The sequence below is a fragment of the Coturnix japonica genome, chromosome 4, assembly GCF_054131305.1.
Source record: "Coturnix japonica strain WE chromosome 4, WE-NBRP24, whole genome shotgun sequence".
NCBI lineage: Eukaryota > Metazoa > Chordata > Aves > Galliformes > Phasianidae > Coturnix > Coturnix japonica.
Genome location: NC_140666.1, coordinates 16,300,669 through 16,327,259, shown reverse-complemented (window position 1 = coordinate 16,327,259; position 26,591 = coordinate 16,300,669). Strand labels below are relative to the sequence as shown.

Here is a 26,591-nt window from a genome sequence, read left to right as displayed (position 1 = left end):
ACCTAATAGTTTTTATTGACAGGACAGAAAAAGAATAGATCAAACTTAATAACTACAGTGGTGGATGATACCTTTGTTTGACCAAAGACTTTTTTAAAGTTTTCACATTCATTTTATTTTCTTTAAAAACAAGTGGTTCAGCACATAGTTCAATTTCAGGCCTGAGACAATTTGTATTAGTTAGGCTATTAATGGACCTGTGTAGGTATATAACACAACACAGGACTTCCCACATAACTGTGTTCACATTCCTCTGCTAAAAAGAAGATGTGGGAAATGAATATGCAGCCTAGAGGAGAATAATTTAGGAAAAACATCAAAACTGTCCTTGAGAAAAATCAGGAGTATAGAGAAATTAAAAAATAAAATAAAACTGCCTTGAGCTAAAGAAAAATGAAATAGGGAAATATTTTAATCCCTGTATGGAAGAAGGGAATTTAGCACCATCCTCTATGGGAATAACAGGACAACTCTGCGTGCACAAAAAGTTTGGTCTGCAGCTAAAGAAAACCAGCCTGTTATTAGAAAATGTTACTTCAATGCTGTTCCCTTTACAGGGAAAAATATGCTCTATTTTGATTTAGAACTTGCTAAAAAGAATATAATATGAGGACAATTCTGCACTGACCTGAACTAGTTGCCTGTGGTTTTCCTATTTCACATTACCTCATTACGTACTGAGAATGTGGCTCGGCTTCATTGTACCTCCATTTACACTGCTGACAGATTATTTTACACAGGCTCCAGCAAAGAACTTGATATTTCTTTTTTTATTCCTTTTTTCTTAATGTATTTTTAGTCTGTGGGCTGAAATTTTTTCAAACCCAGAACTCGATGCTCCTCTGGGAAAGCCTGTGCAGCAATCCTTGTGTGCTTCATTCCCACTGAGCAGATCCTGTTTGAGTGGTGATAGCTTCAGGTGGTATCCAAATGTTTGAAAAGTCTCTGAATCCTGTTATTCAAACCCATATTTCTCATTATGGCAGGCCCAGCTGGGATGTGTCCTGCGCTGCAAAGCTCTCCATGGTTGCTAAGTGCTAATTCACAAATCCTGGACTGGACTGAGTATCATCTGCTGCTGCTGAACACCAACTAAAATTTGAAGAGAATAGGATAGACCTATTGGCTTTGCCCTGTTCTCTCCTTTTAATAAGTGGTTTATATTCATTATTCAATTCCTTCAACTACAGTGTATTTAAAAATATATATAATTTTAATAGGATGACTTCAGAGTTCCACAGATGCTGCATAAGTATACGATAATGAGCAGATTTCCTTAAATTCTGGAAATAAGGATGGCCTGATGACCAGGAGGTTTCTCACAGGTAACCAGTAAAAAAATCACTGAACATTAGAAAGCTCATCTGTGCACATTAGCAAGTCTGGGAAACAATTCTTTGTTTTTTTCAGATTAATGTACCTGAAGTGTTCTGGAGGTAAATGCAAATGAAGGTAAGTGCAAATGGTGTAGCAAGTACTAATGTCATCTGAGGTGATGCTGTCATTCAGAGAAAAACAAGTGAAAGGAACTGCAGTGTTGCAGAGCTCATGTTACTCAGTATAGATCAAAGTCAGAAGGAGGTTACAAGATTCCTTGACTGAGACTGACAATCAGAGAATCAATGGCTACGTCCAAAAAAGTCCATCCACTGAATGCTAAAGTCTACTGCAGTAGAGACAAAGTACTTATGGTGCAGTTTGGATTCTGAATTATCATCAAGAACCAGAAAAAAAGCACCTGTAATTTTGTCTACTTGTCACTACCAGTTTTACAGCTACTGGAATTAAACTTAGGATTGTCTTAATTAACAGCACTAAGGTTGATGATTCATTTATACCTAATGGTAGGATGTTCAAGTAATTGATGTTAGATGAAAAATTTACCGAAGAATAATTCCTTAATTCTTTCTCTCCTTTTTCCCTGCTTAAAAACTAATTGCTGCTATGTATAAAATTGTTCAGTTTTGAAGAAATAAATGTGTGTTTTATGTTCTTATATTGTAAAAAACCAGTCTTCCGGGAACCATTTTGAAACAGGCAGATATTCCCATGAGTGATTATATTCTATAGGTCACTAGAAATTCATCTGAATAAAGATAAAATACAAATCTGGGAATACCTCCAAATGTTTTCCCCAGTAGCTGATTGTTTCTGGCATTCTTTCTTGTATAAGATGGGCAGAGGATAATATTCTTCACCTCTGCTTCTAAGGGAAGAAAGAATGTTCATAATGAAGAGATGATTACACTGCTGTATTACCCCAAATCATTAAGAGATTAAGTTCTGAGTTAGTTCAATACATACATTTGCATAACTTAATCAATATAGACTATACATTTACAAACTTACAAGTAAATTAGAAGTCTCTGTGTGCAGCTAATGGATCGAAGGCATGTAATGATGTAAAAAAACTAAAAAATAAAACAAAACTGAAAATCTAATATCAACAGCTTTGTGCACCATTATTCAAAATATGGACAGAAATAAAATGCTTCAGCTAAAACATTCTCCGCTTTAGGGGTAGGTGAGGAGTCAGCTATATATATGCAGATTGTTGCAGAAAGAAAATAATTCTTGTACTGGAATAAGAAAAACAAACAAGCAGAGTAATATTCACATTTTTATCACAGCCTCTTGGACTCTACAAAACCTGTGAAGAGTATGTGATAAGGCCCTAGTGTAGAAACTATTTGTATTGTCCTTAAAATATAAAATATGTGTTATTTTCAGGAAGACTATATATCCTAGCAGTACAGTAATGTCTTTTCTGCAACATATACTTGTTAGTACCTAAGTGAGAGGTCTGCAAGCCAGAATGATTAGGCTTGTGTCAGGCAGAAAAACAAGGAGGTACGTTCCAGCATACAGAAAGCAATTTCAGAAGGAATGAAACTCCTAACGTGATCAGCAAGAAGAATTTATTAAGGAAGCAGTCAAATAATAGCTTTTCTTTTCCCACTGTTTTCTCACATAACATTTTCATTAATGTGAACCATAACTTTACGAAGTAAAGCATTTTAAAAAATAAAATAAATCAACTGCTATCAATGATCTAGAGGCAATTACACACTGGGATTTTCTGTTTGTTTCAGTGGTAAGTTGAACCTTGTATTTTAAAGCAAAGGAATTCACTAGGTATATTTTTTCCAGTGATCATTAATTCCACATTAACACTAGCACAACTACAGACTTTGTTATTTGAAGTTGATCTATTTTGCATTTAAATTGTGACAGTAAGTGATAGTCATAGTGTAATCTTAAATATTGCTTGTATCAAGAATGTATTAAAGCCATCAAGTACTCACTAAAGAGAGGTACTAACAATAACGTAATTCAGGAAACTCAGTCAGCCAAAGGGCCCAACATTCTCACTCCAACTGTATCAAGTACCATGAAATGTGGCCCAAAGCAAAATACAATTACCTTATGAGCCCTGATGTCAAAATTGAGACCTGAAAACAATTTGATGTAAACAGCCTTTTAAACTGATAATAATAAACCAAGAGCAGATTTCTGAATTTACGTTTGTGACATGCTAAATTGTACTAGTTGAATATTACCAATCAGTTTCAGCAGAAGTTTAATTTCAGGAGCCTTGTCGAGCTTTATTTATTTTATTTTTTTTTAAGAACAGCTCGCTTGTAGTGTGTTTGCAAAATGATTTAATACATTGCAACAGCTCTCCCTGCGCTATCTCAAGAATTCCTACAACTAATATATACAACTGGAAGCATCAACTTTAATCAAAGAGAAAAAGAGTGTTAACTTCCACGTTCAAAGCTCGTCTGTATGTACGTATCTGATCAGCAACAGATATTTCTGCACTGCATTTATTTCTATGGTTCATCAAGGAACTTTTCAGGAAATAATGCTATCTGACAATCACAGAAAAACCATAAGCTCCTTCTAACTGACACAGTGCTGGACAGTTTCTCTCTTCCAGATGACTACCTGCATCTCAGTCAAACGTCCAAAGCTGAGCTGGAAGCATAAAATAGAATTACATTTTTTAATCCTATGGAATGCTTGTCTAAAGCTCCTACCACAGCAGCTTGGGTTGGTACATGTACAGGAAATGGTCTCAGATAAGTCAAAGATGTTTGGGATGGCAGAAATCACAATGAAATTCACATTCAAGATTAGGAGATAACAGATTGGATCTAATAAGGCTATTGATAAAGCTCTGGATGAATTAGTCCAGAGTAATGTACACTAAAACAAGAGATTCTGCTCTCTCTATCCTATTCTGTAGCTTCATTTTCAGCCATCTTTCATGCTACATAGTAAGATTTAATGTACTGTTAGGTGTCATTTGCTATTGCTCCATTCAACTGCATTTCTTTCTTCCCTTGGGAATGTCAGCCCTCTCCCTACATTATGTTATCACTTGCAAATCTGATCACTGTGTTTAGTACCTTTTATCATTATTAATGAGTATGTATGAAGGTAAAATATTCTATATTACCCCATTTTCCAGTTCTCATATAATTGCACAGTACTTATATATACAAAATTAATGTGTTTTCCACAGAAAATATGAAAATACCATATGTTTCTAGTATTCCAAAACATTGATGGGTGTTCTCTATTCTAAAAAACATAGAAAACTAAGAGCACCAAATTAGTTTGCATGAGAAACTTAGGATATGGGTAGATTAAAGCCACACTGACATGTTTTTATATTCTGGGCTATCATCAGAAAGTGAAAGAGCAGCCTCAAGGCGTCTTGGCAGCTGACAACAGCTGGAGCCAGGCTGAGCAACAATAAGATTGTGATGTGATTCTGTATGGCTTTTTGACAAAGCAAAAACTGAGCTAATGTGTGCTCTTGCAGGTGACAGGATGCCTGGTGGTAGGGCACTGTGAGATAGTTTGCCATGGAGGATATTGGTTTAAAGCACCTTTTCAGATGAACTTTGACAGCGATACTTGTAATCATAGGATATTTAAAGTATTAAGTCACTTGACTGTTATGGCAACACAAAGGACGGATCAGAAGTCTAGGAAAGTTGATAGGAAAACACATGATAAATGGAAGGGAAACTAAGAAAGGAAAAAAATAGATAGACATTATACTACAAAACAAAAGAAAACAAAACCAAAAACATTTGGTATACAAGAATGCCTATTTTCACATCTGTGGATGAAGAAGGCCAGTATGAGCTGGAAGTTAGTCAATAAGAAAGAATTGAAGTGACTGCCTCAGACCATTCAAGCACCTGTACAGGTCAGTGTTTTATGGGCTGGTTTGACCCAGTTCTGTGACTAGTGGGGCAGAGGGATTTGTGAATCCACGCCTCCAGAAAGGGGAAACAGCAGACCCTAAAATAATTAAAAACAGCAGCAACAATCTGAGGAGAATTAGCTAAATATGGTATCAGAATGCAAGATAAAATGCTACAACACAACATAATTAGACTTGAAACTATTAAATCAAATTACTTGATTTTTGAGAGTGTCCGAAAGGCGGAAAGGTGAGATGCACATTAGGGTCGAGCAGCAGGGATGAGAGAGAGCTGAAAAAGATCAGGTCAGGTGATCCACAAAAGCTTATATCCCCTCTCTGAAAACAAAGTCCTCTGAGGTATGTAGTTCTTCTTTTCCAGAGAGGTGCCTGGAACTGGAACATTAACTCTTTAACTCCCACTTCACTATATGGCATTATGACGTGGAATACTGATACATAAACATCATAAAACCATGACAACCTGCCCAAGGGCAGATAATTTTTCCATCAATATTCGAAGGACTCTGAAACCTCTGTTAGTGATTTGGAGGACATGCAGGGCCATGTTCTGAGGATCTTTTCCTGAAGCATATAACGCCTTTCATGAGTACCAGAAGCCATTTGCGAGATTGAACACTAAAAGTATCTAAGAATTATTACATTCTACACTGCACTGAGTTGCAACTGCCTCAAGGGCCCCCTCTTAAAATTAAAGACAGCATTTAATACTTTATAAGAGACAGTGAACAAGAGTCAGATTCAAAAACTTACCAGGGAAGATTGACCTTGGGCATAAGTCCTTATTCTGTCAAAGCTTTGAGATGACATATGATAAAGACTTATACTGACAAGTGTCAAATCTAAATACTAGGCTTTTTGGAGAGTATGCCAGATCCTTTCTGTACTCTTTAGTATCTGATGATAATAATTGGTTGGTAAATAAGAGTTGTTATTCTTAGTGAATGAGCAAAAAATTGAAGTATTTTCTACTTGAGAATGCTATCACGAATCTTTTTGCAGTTACAGAGAATTAGTGCCTGGTTTGATATATAGCTGTTATGCAGAATAACAGCAATAAAAAATTCCATCAACCATTCTATTACTTAAGATCCCCCCTCCAAAACCAATACAAGAAAGACAGCAATAGACCAAACTGAGTCCAGCAGAGAGTCACCAAGATGGCTGCGGGCTAAAGCACTTGCCCTATGGCTTGCCTGAGGGGAACAGGGCTTGTTCAGCATCATCCAGTAACTACCAGATCAAGAAATCTGAGCCAGGCTCTTTACAGAGTATGACAGGAGGAGGGAAAACAGACAGTCTGCATTAAATAGAACAGGAGAAGTTTGGCCAAGAACAGGAGAAGTTTGGCCAACTAAAAGGAAAACATTTTCACTATTAGGATGCTCAAGCACTAGAACAGGTTTCCCAGAAGGGTTCTGATGTTCTTGTCTTAGGACAGAAGTTTGGACTAGAGAGATTCTGAGGTGTCTTCCAACCTGCATTATGCTATAACAGTTTGGTAGAAAAAGATAAGGTTACGCCTCCTGTTACACAGTCTGATAGGCTTAGATAAACAACACAGTGTTGTTTTGAATGCCTTCACAGTTCTGAAAAACACATTTTCATAATTACTTCATTTTTTATCCAGATTATTAGTAATATAAAAGATTATATAGGAAGAAACGTGCAATTAAGTTGATGACATTTACAGTGGCTGCTCTGAAAGTAACAATTCCTATTTCATTATACTGGCTCATGACATCAGAGGTGAATGTTGGTGATATGGCAGTAGAGGCTGAACCTCCCCATCAGTATCCCATTACATTCTGTTGTCGTATTACAGATGGCAGCAGAGGGGCAGTTTGACAAAATGGCTTCTTACGTGGAAGTGCATATGAAGTAAAAGTGTGGAACTGAACTCCTCCATGTGGAAAAAATTGCATCCATTGGCATTCATCAACACTGAGAAGTGGATGTGAACACAGGGAGGTGGTGGGTGGTGTGTTTCAGCAGTGGTGACAGCTACAGTTGTTCACCTCCACTGGTGCAGATTTATATGAGTGCGGCTCTTGTTCATTGCTGGCAAACAAGCATAACTAATGGTGGTGACTATGTTGAAATCTTATTGTAGCTGAGAATTTTATCTTTCAAGTAGTTTTACTGGGCTTTTTGTATCTTCTGTAGTTTCCATGGAAATAAATAGGAGGCACTACTTACAGAGCTACCTACATTACAAATGATGGAAATACGTATTCACTACAGTTTCTATTTGGAATAACTGCTTTTCTAAACCAAAAGTGCTACTGTCTAAAAGGAGGTCATCTCTCAGTAACATGGACGACAGAACAGGTTGTATTTCCACAGTATAAAGCTACAACTCCAATAGTTTGATTAGCTTCTTTACATGAGCAGAAATGAAGACAAGTTATTTAGATCACAGCTGCCTATTTCTAGATCAAGGTTACAGCAATAGGACAAAGAAATTAATTCATGCATACATCTTGCTAACAACCCATCCAGGTCTGTTATCTTACAACAGAAAGGCTTTCCTTTCTGCAGACTCTACAGAAAATACTCTTGCAAAAGATAATGGGAAGAGAGAGAAGAATGAACTAGTTGAATACTTGGAGAATAAGCAAAAAAATCATACAACTTAAAAAAAATAATATAAACAGGCCACTTCTCAACTTGTAAATACATCAGCATTCAGCTCTGCATGTATTTTGAGGGGCTATGATGTTTGCATGCTGCTCAGAGTTAACACAGGGGAAAAGGGATGTTTCCTGTATTTCTAAAATACAGAGTACATTTTTCCTAGTACTTGTGCTGTTCCCAGAAAACAGCAAACCTATATCTAATCATTTCAGGCCTGAAATTTTAGATTATTAAATCACTTATACTGTTCTATTACAGCATGTTGAAGTTTCAGCCAGTATCGTAACAAGCTGTGTGAAGAATAATCTGCTTACACCCTACCTGAAACATATTCCATGCTGACTCAGGCTGACTTTTTGAGCAAAACAGTCTCTTCAGGAAATCTGCAGTCAATTTTAGCTACATACACTTTACATCTGCCAAAACATGTGCTGAGTTAGTAGGAAACAGAGTTATTTACAAACAAAAGTTCTGTTTCCCCATTCTCAAGTCAAATCCAAGTAATAGGCTTATGATTATATCAGCAAAAGGATTTAAGAAAAAGAAACCATCAGAAGCTTTGTGAGATGATGAGAAATGATAGATTCAATATATCAGAGCTGTTGCTAAGTGGAAATATCAGAACTGCATTGGTTGTCTCAATGGCCTGATTTAGTTAGCAAGGAACTGTGTTTTCTGTTCATCTTTACAAGATTTTATCATGAATTAATATATTAACGTGGTACAGTAAGACTCTCCTTAAAATAGATAATGGATTGTCCAGCAATCCAATGTAGATGCAATCCTAAGGAATATATACAAATACCATTACATATTACTTTTATAAAAGTGAGCAGTAGAACATTCATAAGCATGTAGGCTAAAACTGAAAGGCCAAGTAATATTAAATCCAATAATATATAGTTGTAATGCCAAAAAGCAACATCAAAATCAACAACAACAACAAAAAAAAGAACCCACAAAACCCAGAACCTTAAACATTAAGTGTTCCATTAACAACACTTTCTGCCCAATATTCTAACACAGACACCCTTCTTTCATAATATTCTTAAGTAAACGTTAGTCAAGAATACAGTCTGTATTAGTGGTAGAGCATTACTTCAATAGTGGATGGCACAGTTTGGGATGCCCATATATGATAAAGTGGCAGTCTTTGCACATATGCAAATCACAGTGCCAGAAACAACAGCGGCACCAGAACTGCTTGGCTCCAGAGGCTCATGTCAGAGCATAAACTGGCCCTTTTTCACTTCATGCAGCTCAGGCACACAAGTGAGTTCTGGCAGCTACTGTGAGAGCAGTAACCCATAGCAGAGAAGTGGGGTCAGCACTGGGAGCATTTATGCTGAGGCTAGCAAGGACCTCTACTTTAACTCGCACAAGTAGGAGTATGTTATTTTTTCACAGAAGAAAAGACTCTTATCCGCAACCTAATTTTGCATGTTCTGTCCACCAGTAACACCTGCCCTCTTGCCATAATTAAAAGTACATTCTGATGTAACAGTTTAGCCTCAATGTTTAGACTGGATATACGGAAAAAAAGCTTGTTACAAGAAGAGTGGTGAAGCTCTGGAACAGATTGTCCAGAGAGATGGTGGAAGCCCTACCCTTGGAAACATGCAAGGTCAGCCTAGACTGGGCTCTGAACAACCCAATAGGGTTGTAGGTGTCCCTGTTCACTGCAAGAAAGTTGAAATAGGTGACCTTTAAGGGTCCCTTTCAACACAAACTATTCTATGATTCTGTACAGTAATAAAGATGTATCAGGTAAGTCTCTCAAATGTCCTCTCTTTTCAGATTTTCCCATCTTGCCTTTTATGGCAAACTTTTTCTCATAATTTCTTTTGCAAAAAGTCACTTCTACTCCTCTTTGCATCTAAATTACAATTTTCTCCAACTATTTTACAGTTCTACTTTTGTCCTGGAATTTATCTATCTCACATCCATCCATTTCATGAGATTGCATATCATTTGATACCATTTGCTTGAATCTCATGAATAGGGTAGGAACCTGGCAGCCCAGAATAAGAGCTGATGGTTTCTTAGCTCTATTATCTAAATTTGCTGATTCTTTACAAAACCCTACTTCACATTTCACTGCTTGCATTACACACGGCCAAAGAGGAGGACTTCAGTACCTGAAGGTTCAAAACCCCATCAGTGGAGCTTAGGAAAGAGAAAAACCATCACAACACAAGTCAAAAAGAAGGTCTGAAAAAGGGATGTAAATGTAATGGAGAGGGGCACCCTCCTTTAATTCTGGATCCTGTCTTAGCAACTGCTTTACATTTTCTTGTTTCTGCACACTGCTTACAGATATCTACATCATCAACAGCACGCTGTGGGGAATGTAACATAAGAAATAAAAATCCCACTTATTTATTTACTTTGAACGTGCTTGCAGCGTGTGTACATTATTACAGAACACACAGAGAATAGTTCTCACAGCCCTGCCTGTTGATGAAAGGATGAGAATGAATATGTCATCTAATAAATCTGCTGGAAACATGCTGTGCATTGTAAAAATAAAGATGCTTTAAAAAAAAAAATGGAAATAAAAAAATCACACTCTTTTCATTGTCCGTGAGAAATTAAGAAGAGGACGACACGGGGTGTTTACACAGGCACTTAGCCAGGAAGCTGTGTTTTTCACAGATACAGTCATTCAGGGAGCACATCTCTGATTTTATGAGCTCCCTCTCTCTGCTCTCATACCCCTGTAATCAAGACAAGAAATCTATCTGTAGGTGAGAAAATACATAGTTCTGCGCAGCATATTGAAATGCTGCCTCTTTCCTTTAGGTAAGTGCTACCACACTGAGGCCATTTGTAGTAATTTTACACAGCAAGAGAAACAAATGCAAACCTCTTAAGGAAACACATGAACTGCAGGATAGTTTCACAGTGAGTCCTTACCAAAAATCTGTGCAAGGAGACTATAAAAGAATTCTCCATAAATCTTCTGTGAAATGCAGCATTGCTGATTAGCAATGGAAAATGCCGTGAGATAGAAAGTCTTGTCACTTTATTTGTATGTGCTTTTCAGCATCTTAAGTTGCAGCTTAGAATCCCTCAGGATCATGTGAGGCTAGGTTATATATTAGGGAGCTGTGCTATAGTGCTGTGTGTAAGCCTAGCAGCTGGGTACTGTTATGGTTGCTGCTTTCCTGTGCTAAGCTGATTTACTTGTTTAAGGTCTGACCTCATCATCCTGTCAGTATGGATTCCCACCTATACAGTTAGCAGCAGCTTAGCATCGGCTCTAAGAGCTTGCAGTATATTAATCAGGAGAGAGAGCAAGCTACCGGTATTTGTTCTTTTGTTGCCTTTTCTTAAGAAGAGGAGTTAAAACACAAGAGATAACAAAGAATCCATTTCCTTTCTAGAAGAATAGGCTTTTGTCGTGGTTTTTTTTTCCTTTTTTTTTTTTTTCTTTTCTTTTTTTTTTTTTTCCTTCCTGAAATAATGTCAGTATCTGGAAAGAAAGAGTTTGATGTGAAGCAGATCCTGAGGCTCCGCTGGAGGTGGTTCAGCCACCCTTCACAGAGCTCCGGAGGCACGGGGGGCTGCCACCAGCAGGAAGGATATGAGCACAGAGGGACACCGGTGCAGAACAGGTTGAAGAACCACTCTCGGGACAGAAATGGGCTGAAGAAAAACAGCAGTCCTGTCCACCACAATATACTGGCGCCTGTGCCCGGTCCAAATCCAGCACACCACCGATCGATTCAAACCTGGCATCAACAAAACCTCATAGAACAGCTTCGATCAAATGAAGATATTCCCAAAGCAAACACAGAGGAAAACTGTGTCAAGGAAGATTCAAGTAAAACCCCACAGGAGCTGCAGATGATCACAGAGGAAAATTCAGATGAATCTGCAGAGAGGTAGGAGTTTTAAAGTCTGCACTTCAAAAGCAGTACTTTTATCCAAGTTATTCCCTAAAACTGTCTTTGTTCTTAAGCAGAGTTCTTTGCTGCATTAATCTCACTTTATGTATGTGCACACCCACATTCATACAAATAGAAATGTATTCACATTAAAAAGATTGTGAAATGTAAAGGTTCGATACGTCATTTCACAAATTCCAGAAAGATAAAATCCACCAGCTCGCCAATTATTTCCTATTGCAGTTTATGACATGCTAATTCTTTGTCTTGACTTACTATGTATAAAGACAATGAAGAAATGAGCCTTCTGAAACACTGTCCTCATTCTGACTTTGTCAATGGGTGCAACTTTGACAAATGAGAACTGCTGGAGATGCACAGTCTGCATGGCTTGTCAAATTCTTCACTGCCTTTTATTAGTGCCTCCTTGACAACTATAATTAACCTTGAACTAAGTGGAAAGAAAGCATCATTACTTGCTTTTTTGAAGGTTTCTTTGCAATAACATTACTTTCACAGCTTGTTTAGCACACCAAGGGACAAATATTTTCTGTAAGGTCAGGTTAAAAGATATTGCAGCTGTGCCACCTTAGAGGTCTAAGAACAAAGGAAGAGCTATTTTTAAGAGGATAGTAGAGTGAAGAAAACACGAGCACAAGTTATTTGGTTAAACACGCCATTTAGATTGATGATGTTTTTAGAACTGATGTCAGCAGTAATAGCTCCTACAACAACAAATTTACCTCTCTTTTATTCCTACTTGGACTCAAATAATGCATTTACAATGCAATTATTTGTACCATTAGACGAGATAGCCATCAAGTCTTTAGGAATAATTTCAGATATTTATATTGTACTTAAATAGAAATCCATCTTAACTGAAGTTATAGCTTCTCTCAGTAAAGCAGAGCTGACAGTTTGTGTATTTTTGGCAGTTGTTGTTTTTCAAGTTGTACATCTGGTATGGGGAACATTTGCAGATTGAACAGAAATAATGCCTTCCAAAATGTCATTTTGAAAACAGTCTTAATGAACGCTATGTAAAAATCATTACAAAATAGAATCAATGAGGTAGGAATGTGATAATTTGTACGCTCACTCATGTACTAGTTTGTAATTGGTAAAAAACATACTGTTGGCATAACTTACTTCAAATAACATTACATATTTCCTAGGGAAAAAAAAAAAAAAGCAAACATAGGCATATCTTAGAAAGAAAGTAATTTTGGTTTAAAAAAAAAGAAAGAACAGTACATAATGAAGATAAGACCATTATCTGATGAAGAAAGTTTAAAAAAGCATAATGAATTCAGTTTGGAAGGTACTGAGGCACTGTCACCTAAAATGAGATGTGACATTTTCTCCAGCTATATAAAAACTTTCTGCTGAGACCTCATGAAATGTTGTTCCTTCATATTCCTTCCAATTAATTTAAGTTGTACTGTTGAGTTGTTTACATTTTCAGATTTTAGATGAGTTTTGGGAATGTGTATCATAAACTATTGCTATGGTCCTGTGTGTTTTCTGTAAAGTTATCAATAAAAACATGTTATGCATGTTGTAGGATAAAGGAATTCTTAACAAATGTTTTAAAATGTTGACTCAATAAGACATGGTTATGATAGTCAATTGCCACCATGTGTTTCACTCCAATCAAAATTTTATCTCAAGGAATTAAAATATGTTCTTAAAGATGCTATAACTTAGCTCCAATTTTTTACATATATATCAGAAGATATATACGTAAGCAAATTATCTCTTTCACTTCTTCTGTAGCACCCTACACAAGACATACAAGAATTAATACACTAATCACTTGGGTAGAAAATCAGGCATTTGGAAGTTCCCTTAACTGCATCTTCTCACACTACGAAAGTCAATGAATAATGAACCATGAAATTATTGCATCCATATCCTCTTTTGCATTCGCACCTGAGGATACAAAAAATGACTTCAAACAAATTTCCCTTTTATTCTGTGAAAGGAATCTTTTCTTCTGAGCACTGACCCTTATCCAGTCATTTTACCTCTGCCTGCAGAAGTTCCATTTTTAGCTGGATTTGAAAGCATGACAAGCTGAACATACTCCTACCTGTCATTTGGACGTTCAAAATAGCGGGAAAGGTTAGGTATTCAGGCCAACACTTCAGTCTTGGCCAGGATATGCGCACAATTTTTTCTAGCAACACAATTCATTCTACCAAAACAAAGCTGAGGAAACAGAAGAATATTCCTTATTTCTTCAAAATAAACTGAGATACCTCTCTCCAGAAACCTCAGAACTTACTGACTTATCTGATACAGACAGGATATGCGAGTTTGATGAAATATGGGTTGTTTATTAAGGTAAGTTTAAAATTAAGGTTGTTTAAAAGGTAAGTAAAGTTCCAAAGAACTGATCCATTTTGTATATTCTACCCTGAATACACTTAATCCTGTTTTCTTCAGTCTTTTTGGTGCTCCTGTACCCAAAATAAATAGCCTAAAATCTAAAGAAACCTTTTTGATCCACAGGTTTCTTTCTGAATACTAGCCCCTGACAAATGACTGACAAAGAAAACGAGAATTTAAGGGATGAGAACACATTATTTTTTTCAGTAATGATACCTGATTAAGATGTAACCAACCAATAAACGCTACATGCAGAACAGATAAATAAACTGCTCATTGACACAAGGTTAGGATAAACTTCCCAGTGTGCCTGGGGACTGTCTTGCTGCTAGGATAACACACTTTGAAGGTATCAGACATATTCTGGAAGCATTTTTAATGATGGTCCTTGTCCTGCTAAAAGATCCTTAGGAAGGTTAAAACTGTACTTCTGGAGAAGTACAGATTTTATTGGCCTAGGCTGATTCTCACCAACCAACTTCTTGAATGAGGAGCTTTACAAAAGTGAAAAACAGAGAAACCAGTTAAAACCTGAACAGATGCCAAGTTATTTTGTTTATTTGTACAATATATTTTTCACTATAAAAAAATATGGGGTTAGTAGGATAGTCATAAGATTAGACCTGCAAAACATGAGCAAGCAAATGGAGAGTAAAAAACATAAAATATTTCAGGTTTGGCTGAAAGGAAGTAGGAGCTCTGAAACAATACATGGTAAATAGGCTGTGAATTGCTTCTGGTCCAAAAGGCATGGGCCTACTGCTTACTTAACCTAGTCTTCACCATTTTAGAACTCTTCTAACTATCTGGAATTTGATTAAGTTCAAGTTTTTCCATTGGGGATATCAAAATTCCTTCAAGAACTCCTAATTCTTTCAAAGAAAATGGTCTAGAAGCAGCCCAGATATATCAGAGAAAATCCCAGGGATTTCACTGTTTTGTTTGGTGATCAACAAAAACTTTGTCTCGTGTGCAATAAATGGAAAAGCACTTGTGCAAAGAAATTAAAAAGGCATTAATTCCTCCTAATAGGAAAAAACCATGATATTAAACTACCTTGATTACTTTGCTTGATAAATTCTAGACTCACAGACATGACTGTATTGATCTGATGGTGCAAGAAGTATACTTATTATTTATTTACACTATGCTATGTTGCCACATCAATTTATGCACACTTGCTGAAAGGTATGTTATGATTCTCTAAGTATACTATTGAAGACCATGTAAGCTGGAAAAGTGTGTGGGTACCTCTATTCCCAGTTGCCCAGGGCAGTGGGATTTCAATAATGAATGTAGTTTCCATTCTTTTATGCACTTCTTGTAATTCTATGGCTGAAAAACTGCTCACAAATCCACTTGGTTGACCAGCTCCAGTTTTGGTAAAGATATATGCTTTCTAGTTTTCCACCTGAGACACAATATACTTCAAATTAATTTTACTACACTCTTTTGATGTCATAATCCAAGCAGCTGGTGCTGATGGGTGTATACAGAAACAGATATTTAGGAGGAGCACCTTCTTAACAGAGGCAATGCATTTTCTGTAGTTACTATTTATGATCAATTATTTTGACAGTTCCTTTTGTGTAAGATGTGAAAATTCATCTGTCATATTTTTCTTTGCCAACAATATGGAAATAACTAACGATTTGCCTTACTATCGCTGACATATACATAAATACATACACATATACACAAAACTATTTCGCATATTATCCCCTACAATTCTTATTTCCATTAGCAGATAATAGCCTTGGCTCACATTACAGTGCAATAAAAGGTACATGAAATTAAAAAAATACCCTTTTATTTGTTGCAGTATCTCAGAAGACATCAAACAAGCCACAGAATCACAGAATATCCCAAGTGGGAAGAGACCCACAAGGGCCATTGAGTTAAGCTCCTGGCCCCAACCCAGAATCCAAAAACCAATGTCTGAGAGCACTGTCCAAGAGCTCTTTGAGCTCTGGCAGCTTGGAGCCATGCCCACTGCTCTCTGGTGCAGAACCATTTCCTGACAACCAGCCTGAACCTTCCCTGATGCACCTCCATGCTGTTCCTTTAGCCCCATCACTGTCACCAGCAAGCACAGCTCAGCACTGCCCTGTGAGGATCTGTAGGCTGCCATGAGGCCTCCCCTCAGCCTCCTCTTCTCCAGGCTGAGCAACTGCTGAGCTTGTGACTCATGTGAGCTCTGCACCAAGTCATATTCCCTAACCATCTGTACGTTTTTGCAGTTCTTTGTCCCTAGATACAGTACTTCCAACAAATCATCTTATTTTTATCGGATAACATCTCCAGTTGTACAGTGACAAATAACGAAAAGATGGTAGTTGTAAATACCCAAAAGGTTATTAACAGGCAAACTCACCCAATGGAAGCCATCAGACTGCTGGGAACTGCTGAGGCAATCTCCACCAAGGAATAATCTCCAAGAGATGCTGCCTTAGTGGTGGTCAGCCCTTAAATGAGGTCTAGAGGAGATGGAGTCAAGCTCCATCCCTTCCAGGAGCACAGCTAAATTACTCTCACCTGTGCTCCCACAGCTGACCCAACACCTGCCTCAGCTGATTAATCAGAGGTTCAGGCTGTGATTACCAATTTCCCATACGCCAGTGTTCTGAGATAATACTTAAATATGATCCTAAATAGAAGCTAAGAAAAAAGTTCTTTGGCTTTTTTTTTGTTTTGTTTGTTTTTAATACAGAATTTTGCAGTTTCTTTAATACTTTGTATGTTACTTTATGTGCAATATGTGTTAAAAAGATAATTTTATACCAGTCTGCTATGGATAGCCAAAATGCTTCATTACAACCTCAGGGAAAAGCAGAAACTAATTGTCTACTAAAGATATGCTTTAATAAAGGTCAAAATACAAATTTGAAGCTTGGAACACTGGAAATGGATTATTTAAGATATTGTAACCAATATCCTCTCAGAAGCGATGGATATACACATTATGTGGCACTTCAATATTGTAGTGCAGTGCAAGAAAGGTTTGCAGCTGGGGAAAGAGGATGGCACCCTCGGCAGTAATACTGGAAGAACAGTCCATTGGCAAGAATGAGATGCTACATCTGCTGGGGCCAAACGTTACTTCAGTTTTACTTATGAACTGAGAAAAGGCACATACAACAGAGACAATTAGTGAAGCTAAGCTGAGTTTTGATAGTATTTTACTGTAGTCTCTCACAATTTTTTGTTTGTTTGTTTGTTTGTTTTTTTAAATAGATGAGAGTACTGAGAAAATTTTCTTGTGACATCTCCTGTTTGCTAAAGTAGAACATTTGTGAAGTTCTAGTAACTAGTAACTAGTTCTAGTAACATTTCATGCAAGACTGAAATCAAAAAGCAGATTTACCTTTCACCTTGAAGTTCTTAAACTGCAAGGAAGGACAGGACTTTTCAGGCAATGTGAGAATGTAATGAACAGTGACTCCTGAAGTCATTTGGACTAAACAAATGCTACTGCCTCGTATAGGATCCCCTGGTACAGAAATGAGAATCAATGTCTCAAAAGCTTCCTCAGCAGATTTTATGGCTATTTTCTCCTTCTACTGCAACATCTTTGGAGGAGGTTGAAACACAGGCTTACACTTAACATGAATAGCTTTCAAAGATGAATTATTACAGACAAGGGAAAAAATACCATTTAATAGTAATTTAAGAAAGTATGACAATTCTATCAATTTCAAGCCAATTTCCTTATGATTCAATTATCTTCTCATTTCTTCTCCATGCAGCCTGCTCTCAGCAAAGACAGCTGCTAAATTACTTCTTGGAGACTTATTACTGCTCTTAAAGTCTCTTCCTAATGTCTCCAGAAAAAGTTAAGGAGATGATTAAACACATGTGACCAATGCAGAGCATGTTCTACAGACATACTAAACATGTGCAACTGTGAAATCAACAGGAAATTGTATGATTATTGAAGCGTTCTTGGAAAAGAGTAGTTTGCTTGATTGGAAAATTATAGACAGAAATGTAAAATAAATGAACAATTTACTCTCATAGTTCAAAGTAAACAACTCAGACACACGCACAAAAAAGATACTTGCAATTTAAAGAAATAAAGAGATTTGTTTGCTGCAGTAAATCAGCTAGAGTTAGCCCAATGCATACCAATTCATTCAGCTAAAAGAAAATAATGATACTATATATTAAGAATAACTCTATCAGGTGATATAATAAAGAATATGTCTTGTGTATAATATCTGTAGGTATGCAAGATAAATAAATACAGAAATGCTGAAGTACAAATTTACTGAATGAGCTTAAAGGGAGTACAGGAAGTCATCTCAAAAATCGCTAAAACAAAACCGTGAAAGTTTCTTCCTGTGTGTAATCAGGCCCCACATCAGCGACTCTTCCCCCAGACTCCACCACTCAGCTCTGATAAATCTCCTAGTGCTCCTCCTCCCCCCTTTCCTTGGAAATGCTTAACAGGCAAAATTCAATTCAAAGCTAATTAGAATAGACAGAATAAGAACCTGTGGCCTGGATCATTCCAACAATTCTGCCCGTCCACTAATTACTAGCATAAATCATCTTACGCTTCATTCTAGTAACTGTTTTCATTTTATATGATGAATCAGGATAATTCACTAAAATTTTGTCTTCTGCTCACAGGCAAAAAGATTACTAAAAGCATGTAATGGACCTATTCATATGAATTTAGAATATACAATATGGTATTTATATGACTCCACTTTAAAAACATTTTGTCAAGACAAAGGACACAGATACACAAGGATACCTTACTTAGAAATGAAACAGCACAAAACAGAACAGTCAGTTGTTTTCTTCATTATTTCATCAGCTAAAGCATACTTAGGCTAAACAAACTTTCACTGGAAAAGAATGATTCCTCAATCTGTCTTTGGTTCTGCTATGCATATTTTGAGAATTGTTGGACAAGAATCTTCCCCAAATACTAACAATGGATTTAACCAAATGCAAGCTCTCCAAGTCTGCTTCTAACTTGTAAAATGGAGGACATTAAAAGTAGCTGTGTTAGAAACTCACAATCAACATCCACTGATTCTACCTTAGATTTGCTTCTTACAAAAATGCAGGGAAACAGTGTAGCCTCTTGGTGCCACTGTTCATATGGAAGATAACCTTGGATACCTATTTTCTTATCAACATAGTAATAACTGATCGGTGTTTTCAAGCACCATAATTTGCCTGATACCTGCTAGTAACCTGCAAACATTAAATGTGTACATTACAACTGATGCATTATACTATGTAATTCTCATGATAATACCATATAACAAATATAGCTACCAGAATTATAGCACAAAAGTCAGACTACTTCTTTAACTAGGAGTTTTATATTGCAACAGCAATAGCGACCACCAGCACAGCTAAAATAAAACATTTTGAAGAGTAAACACAAAAGGAATACATTTGACAAAGTGAAGAGCCGCTGTCACCATTTGCTATGCTTGACTTTACCTCATTAATTAGAAGTCAAGAGCAAGGGAGGCAGTCTTGCAAGACAAGCATTTTCAAAGCCTGTTCATTTTAATAGAAGTTGAGAAAATGAACCTTTTTGTACAGTGAAAACATACCTTGATTTAAATGGAAATCATAAGCAAACCACTAAGAAATCCTAGGAGCTGGAGAAAAGCTATTTTGAGCTATTACATATGGTTTGCGTTGCCAGGGAAACCTCTTCTACAGTGTTCATTTAGCACAGATGCCCAGGAAAGCACTGTGTCTCCTTGTCACACCATTTCAGAACATGAAGGAATAGAGAAGCACACATACACACATGCAGACAAAAATATCTCAGTAATTTAATCTGAGTCATGTTCTGTGTTTTTAGTGGGAGTGAGGTTTTTTCCCTCCAGTTCTTCCATGACCACTGTGTTAAAGAAAAAGCTTTGTAATTAGAAACCACTGTTTCCAAACTAAGGATGTTTGTTGAAATATTACCTTTGGCTGTGATCCGTTTAAGTTCACATTCAGATAGCACGCTATGCAGGAAAAGGATTTGCCTGTGCCACATACATAGAGAAAACACAAGGAGTAAGCCTTGTGATGCCATTTCTGACCCATCCTTTTGACCCCTGGGCAGACTTGTCTTGCCAAAACAAACGTCTCTTTCCTCATGCCCAGGTGGTCAGAGAGAGAGATGATAAGGGAAGTCAACAATAAGAGAAACTTGCATGGAGCTTTAAAAGGAAAGAAGCAAAAAACATAAATCCATAGCTACACTTCTGCCTTCTGAGTTTTGAATCCTGAGTTACTATTCTTCCAGTGACCTAGTGATTGTGTGTGAATAAAGTTCTGGGCTCTAAGTGACCTTAATACAGGTCAGTCATTTGTATAATCTTAATACCACCAAACGTCATTTAAACTGGTTAGGAAAGAGGTATAAATTGATTCTTGTTACAAAGTAATTTTATTGATGTAATAAAATCACCAGCTACTTTGGACATCACACTAGAGCTTTCTAAAGAAAATCCTCTAATTTGTCCAGAACACTAAAAATTTTGTGCTGCTTCTCTGAGTCATAAACTGTAATTCAAAACATATGTAACCACTGAACTAAGATTGCATGTAGAGCTTTAAATCAACCATACCTACATATCATTGAGTATAACACTTGTTATAAGCATTTAAAGATTGAAATGCTTGTTCTGAGTCACAATTTTAACTCTCACAGAGGACATTACTGAAGATAACTTCCAGTCTATCTAGCTAGTCACCCAATTTACAGAAAAATACATGTAAGGACAGAAGTTCCCTTCTGTGTGATTACTTACAAAGAACCCCCACTATTCTACATCCCAGTACCATGCTTTAGCATGGACTTTTGATCTCTCTCTCTGAGACGCTTGACCTAGTAAAATCACCTAGCAGTACAGCCAACTCAGTCTCTTGATAAATCTTGTCATAATGGATTTATAGGCAATGTTAAGACAGGTTCCTGTGAAGATACGGCCTTGAGATCATGAAGGAGCCAGACTGTTCAATCAGAACACAATGAAGCAGTGAGAAAAGCAAGAAAGAAACAAGGCTGTAAGCCAGCACTAATTTTTTGTCCTCCCTCATTCGTTTTTTCATTCACTTAAGGATGTCAGACTCATCTATGAAAGAAATTCAGTTTGGCTCAGTGCTACACTGTGCCAATAAAGTTGCTCACTATGAAGCTCCCATGAGATGGCATAGATGTGCTAGATGTGCCTCTGACTTCCTCTTCAGAGGAATTCAATATGTATCTCAATTATTGGTTAGCTGTTTAAATTAATGCTTTCTTATGCTGTTCATTAAGATTTACAGGGAACTCAAAACTGAACTGAGCACACAAGCCAGCCTTCTCCTCCACATGGTCTCTCATCAGAAGTCTCTCTGAAACATGCTTAATGAAGTAAGAATCATGGAACTAATTAGTTTCATCTGGTAATAATCATGGTTGGGTTTAAGCAAAATTTGTTGACCTTAGCTTGTTTTTGTTTTTTGTCCTCTAAATAAAAGTGCCACATCCAGCATTTAGTCATTACTTTTCATTTTGCACATTCTGACAGCTTGAGATAATGTCATTTAGTTGCAGCATTTTTTGTTCCGTAGGGTACAAAAATTAAACTACCTAAACATATTAGCACTAGCTACGTGAAAGCTGATCAGGGACTAAGCTACCTCACTAAATTTCTCCAAAGAGTTTTAATTTTCACCAACACAATCTTACCACACAAATGTTGAGTTAGAAATCATGTTATCGCAATGATGATTTCAAAGTTCTTTTTGTAGTCTTCAAGTGTGCATTGATTAAGGCAACAAAACATTCCACGTGATTTATTTTTTTTCTTACACGCTACATTTTTACAAACAATAACTTTCTTATCTGTCTTATGAAAAACAAATACTAAACTAAACTAAAATACAAAACTAAAATATTTTAAATCAGAACGAAGGTAAATTTTTATGTTGTAATTTATATACTCCTATATTTTTTACTGAGACATTTCACTTAGTTATTATTCTCCATTACACAATGGAAATGAATAGCGTTAATTCTTTTGGAGGGTCATTCTGAATGATGATTTGAGATAGCATTAATTTAAATGATTTCTCTGAGACATTCACTTCATCATTAAATACAGACAGATAGATATCTATTATAATAAAACACTCAGGGATGTACAGCCAGTGCTCTCTCCAGACTGATTATATATTAGAGGAGTCCCAGTTTTTATGAAAACATCTCATGCCATTATAAAATTAATAGTAAAATTTCATATTCAGATTATTCTGAATCAGGAAGAAAGCCATCATATAATTTGAAAAACCCTAGTACATTGCAAATGTTAACACTAACACGTCACAGTGTTACGCTGTATGACCACCAAGAGTCTGAAGAAATAGCTGCTGAATTTTGCTCCTACAGTCCTTTCAGTGATTCAAACAACGTGCACAGGCTCACTAGAAACTACTATGTTCAGCCTGTAAGTGTTGCACTCATCACTGTGGCACTCCCAGAGGGCTGTACACCCACATAGACCTGTGCAGAAGGGAGCCTGGGGCATGAAATACAAAACCACAGAAGGTAAGATTCCCATCCACAGCCTTCCCAACCTGTCCTGCTGACATAACAGAATGGGAGGCCAGTTGGTGCCTCATGTTAATGTCTCTTAACAGTTTGGCAAAAAATTTACTGAACAGTTTTCTAAACAGAGCCCCAAAAGTCAAGAACAAACTGTTATACACGCTGACTCTCAAACAAGCATTTATTAGTGAAACTTTTAAATGTTTACCTTGAGCAGTTAAAAATAATGCACAGAATGTTGCTGTCCAACCAAAGAAGATACGAATCAGGTCTTACTGTGCTTTTACACAATACAAAATTCTGAAGACTAGTTACTGTGTACACACAAATATCCCATTTCTTACTTATCTGCATAAAGCAAATTGCAAACATAAATCTCCGCTGAAGACACAAGATTCCAATAAAGGAATGCATGAAGCTTTCAACAAATTGTCTTCCCAGAAGCATAAGATTGTCTGAGGGAGTACACATGCTAATAAGAACAATCAGCACTACAATGAGACAGGAAAATTATTTCACAACTAACAGCCACCACTAAAAAAATAAATTCTAAAGGAAAACAGCTTAGTGGGGTGACTGGATTGAGCCCTCCTTGTAACATGAAATAATGCTGGGGTCACAGCTGACAACATCACAAAGGCCAGCAAAGTGCTCCAGTTTAGCTGGGGTCTGTTTTCCAGTGGAATTACCCCACCAAAAGTGTGCTTCTTATTCACGGGGTAATTTAAAAAATCAAGTCTCAGTTCATTTTGTTATGAATCATAAAGTTATTTTAACTGATGCCAACTGAAAAAAAGTGGTAAGTTTCTGTTAAAAATTGCAAAAAGTAGTTATTAAAGATAGGCTGTTTTTCAGATCTCCAAGTTCTAGAGGGATAGTCAGTATGAACTTTCAATAGAAGCTAGCAATTTCTCTATTCCCCTCAGTAATTGTACATTTTGATTGTTTACTTCTTCATTTGCTACAGTTACTTTGTTATTCCATTGCATGTTAATGTTCTGTACATTACATCAGATCACGGTTTTTGATCTACAACTTTTTGCACAGTATTTAGATGTTCTGTTTACCAACAAGATATAAGAAAGGAGACAACTGCAGTAGAACTATTAGAAAATATTAAAATAGGGGTTAGGTCAGCTACTGATTGCACATTGTCAGCAAGCAATTAGTACAAGTGCAACAACTTTATCATTATTTTGTTCTGTGTTCAGAAATGGCTTTCTAATAGAAATATTTTTCTTCATATCTCAGCCAACTGATGTAGGGGCCCTATGATTTGGCATAAGGAAGTAGCTTCTCTCAACCTCCAGCTGCATGACACCTCCCAGCAGAGGGTCAGAGCTCAAGCAGCTGCACAAGGGAGTGACTGCCTATGTAGGTGCTGACTGTAGTTTTCTTGAATAAGCATCAACAAATCAGAGGAAAAGAAAAGAAAAAAAAAATAAAAAAAATGAGTTGCATTGTAAATAATGCTGCACAAACAAACTGAATTGATGAAGCTGCAGTTTTGTCTGACACCTCATCACTGCTAAAGCACATCCAATAAACCTCAGAGTCGAAGTCACACTGATGTTCTCAGCTGTGATAAAGGCTTAGGATGCTTAATGTCTCCTAGCAATATCTCTAACAGCTATCTAGTTTGCTGTTATGGATGGAGTGACCGACAGCTCAGAGGTCCAAAATAACAACCTGCAGGTAGCAGTGACTGCTGAACTGTTGCTTGAACTAGACTTCACAAATACTAGAAAAAAATAATTAGGCTCATTCAACAAATATCCAACACAAGAGTGGTCACTACAAAAGCACAAATAATAGCCTTATCAAGAACAACAAATCAAAATATGCCTTTCATTATCTGGTTTTCATCCAATATTATGCTTTTAAGCTTCCCAATCATTAAGGATTTGGGGTTTTTTTCTGTTTTTTTTTGGCCACAGGCACAATTCATGAGGCACTTTAAGATCATACTGAGTTTAAAAAGGACATGGCAATTAAATGGCATTTATGTTTTATCATGCTATAATTAAATAAAGATGAAAAGTGAATTTATCATTTATAAACTGATTAATGAAAAGTGCTGCGTTGATTAATGAAGAGTACTTTACTAAGACAGAAAAGGATTTTAATATAATTCAACAATTTAAATAATTGTAGAGAACAGACCTGGAATGAACTACAAAACCTGATACATCCATTCCCCTGACCAAAGGAAAGATTAAATTTTCTCTCCACACCACCACCTCCAAGTTAGAGCTTGTTTGGGATTCATTACAATCTAGCTGTTACCTTAACTGTCTTTTTAACATTCAGGTAATTCATTCAGGTAATTACTCACATGCAAATATGAGCAGGTCTTTGAAAAGTACAAATTTGCCTGAAGGTGAAAGAAGTTAAGGGCAAAGATATCACTTTAAATTCCATTCCCCAAAATTTCTCCATTTGCTATCATTTAATGATGGAATGATTCTACCCTATTTCTCTTGTACACCGTTCTGTAAGGAAAGTATGGAGCAGCATCAGATGCAGAATTCAACTGCAGCACATTGAGAACATCTGCGTTAGAAAAAATTTAAGTATCTATACAAGTTGTTGCTATCAATTTATTACACTTAAGACATGCCATCCTAGCTTGATTTTGAAAACGTCATGTGAAATACTGTCAGAAGTCATCCAAAAGTCAAGATGACTTCTGACACCTAATTCTTTTCTCCCAGTAAGCTTTGTTATCTTGTCATAAAAAAAATAAAGGAAAAAATTACTATGACATGATTTGCTCTGAACAGCCACGCTGGCTGGAATTTATCTCTCCGTTGTCATCTAGATACTTAACATTTTTTTATTACATTTTCAGGTCTTCAATTTATAAGGTCTGCTTGATTTATCTATTTATTTCTTTATTTATTTTTAACAAAAGTACCACAAGTACCACATTTTCACTATCCTTCACAAGTCCTTTTTCACTTGGCTCTCTACCTGAGATGAAATTTGTGCAGCTCAGCAACTTTGAAATCATTTAAGTATAGATTTACCTGTGCTCTCTCCGGGCTAATCTCAGATCTTAAGATCTTAATACTACGGCTACTGGGGTTAGCAGATCTCAGCATCCTATTCTACACTATCGCAGAGGTAGCATTAAGTCACTCGGGTTTCTGATGCTTCAGAACAGTTTTTTAGTATTTTTTCCTGCTGACTAATTGAAAATTAATTTATTGGCCATCACAAGGATAATTCTGAAAATGGTATTACTCAATATACTTGATTTTTTTTGTCCAAACTCATAAACATTCTATAGAAAGCTAGCAATTTTCCATCTGCTATGTGCTTCTGAGTAGGTTTACATGAACTGTGAGATCTCTTAATGTGTTGTGTTCTCATGGAACGAGACATGACAGGTAGATATATTCAAGTTAACACATCTGCAGCTAGCTTGCCTATCTTTGTACTGCAGTCTGCAGCATCCCTGATTTTATTTTATTTATTTTATTTAAATCTGATTTTATCAGATTTAGTGATATTTTTCCTGATTTCCTTCTTCAAGATATTTTAACTTCTGTCTTCCTACAGTTCACTGTATTTTTCCTCCCTAGTATTAAATTTTGAAGCTCTATATTTGAGTTGTCTGCATATCAGTATAGTCATACATAGAAGGAAATACAGAAATATCTCAGAATTTAATTTCTCCCGACCATACTTACCATTTTGAATCAGCTGCTGAAAATGAACCAGAAAGAATTTTATTTACAAAGTTAGCCAGAGCTTTTCTTTTTTTTTTTTTTTTTTCCTTCTAGTACTCTTCAATCCCTGAAGACCTTAGTTTTTTAAAATAATTATATGGTTGGTGCTATTTCTGCTGCAATTAAAGGTCACT

At 36.5% G+C, this 26,591-nt stretch overlaps 2 protein-coding genes across 16 annotated transcripts in view; one reads left to right on the top strand and one right to left on the bottom strand.

The window, feature by feature from the left end:
• Positions 1-26,591, bottom strand: part of LOC107312724 (uncharacterized) — a 397,430-nt gene that overhangs the window by 161,260 nt on the left and 209,579 nt on the right. For 3 of the 8 annotated variants that reach the window (XM_085544598.1, XM_085544597.1, XM_085544600.1), the window contains exon 1: positions 19,743-19,911. The exons of the other annotated variants lie outside the window; for them this stretch is intronic. The gene's annotated coding sequence lies outside the window, so the exon portion shown is untranslated. Of the gene's footprint in view, positions 1-19,742; positions 19,912-26,591 lie in introns of those variants that run through there. 8 annotated transcript variants of the gene reach the window in all.
• Positions 10,653-26,591, top strand: part of KLHL4 (kelch like family member 4) — a 32,756-nt gene continuing 16,817 nt past the window's right edge. Inside the window, exon 1 of one of the 8 annotated variants that reach the window (XM_085544586.1) lies at positions 10,653-11,769. In XM_085544586.1, coding sequence (XP_085400712.1) covers positions 11,348-11,769 — 422 coding nt within the window. In that variant the 5' untranslated portion in view covers positions 10,653-11,347. The remainder of the gene's footprint in view (positions 11,770-26,591) is intronic. The other 7 variants (XM_085544585.1, XM_085544587.1, XM_015860386.3 and 4 more) reach the window with 7 other exon arrangements.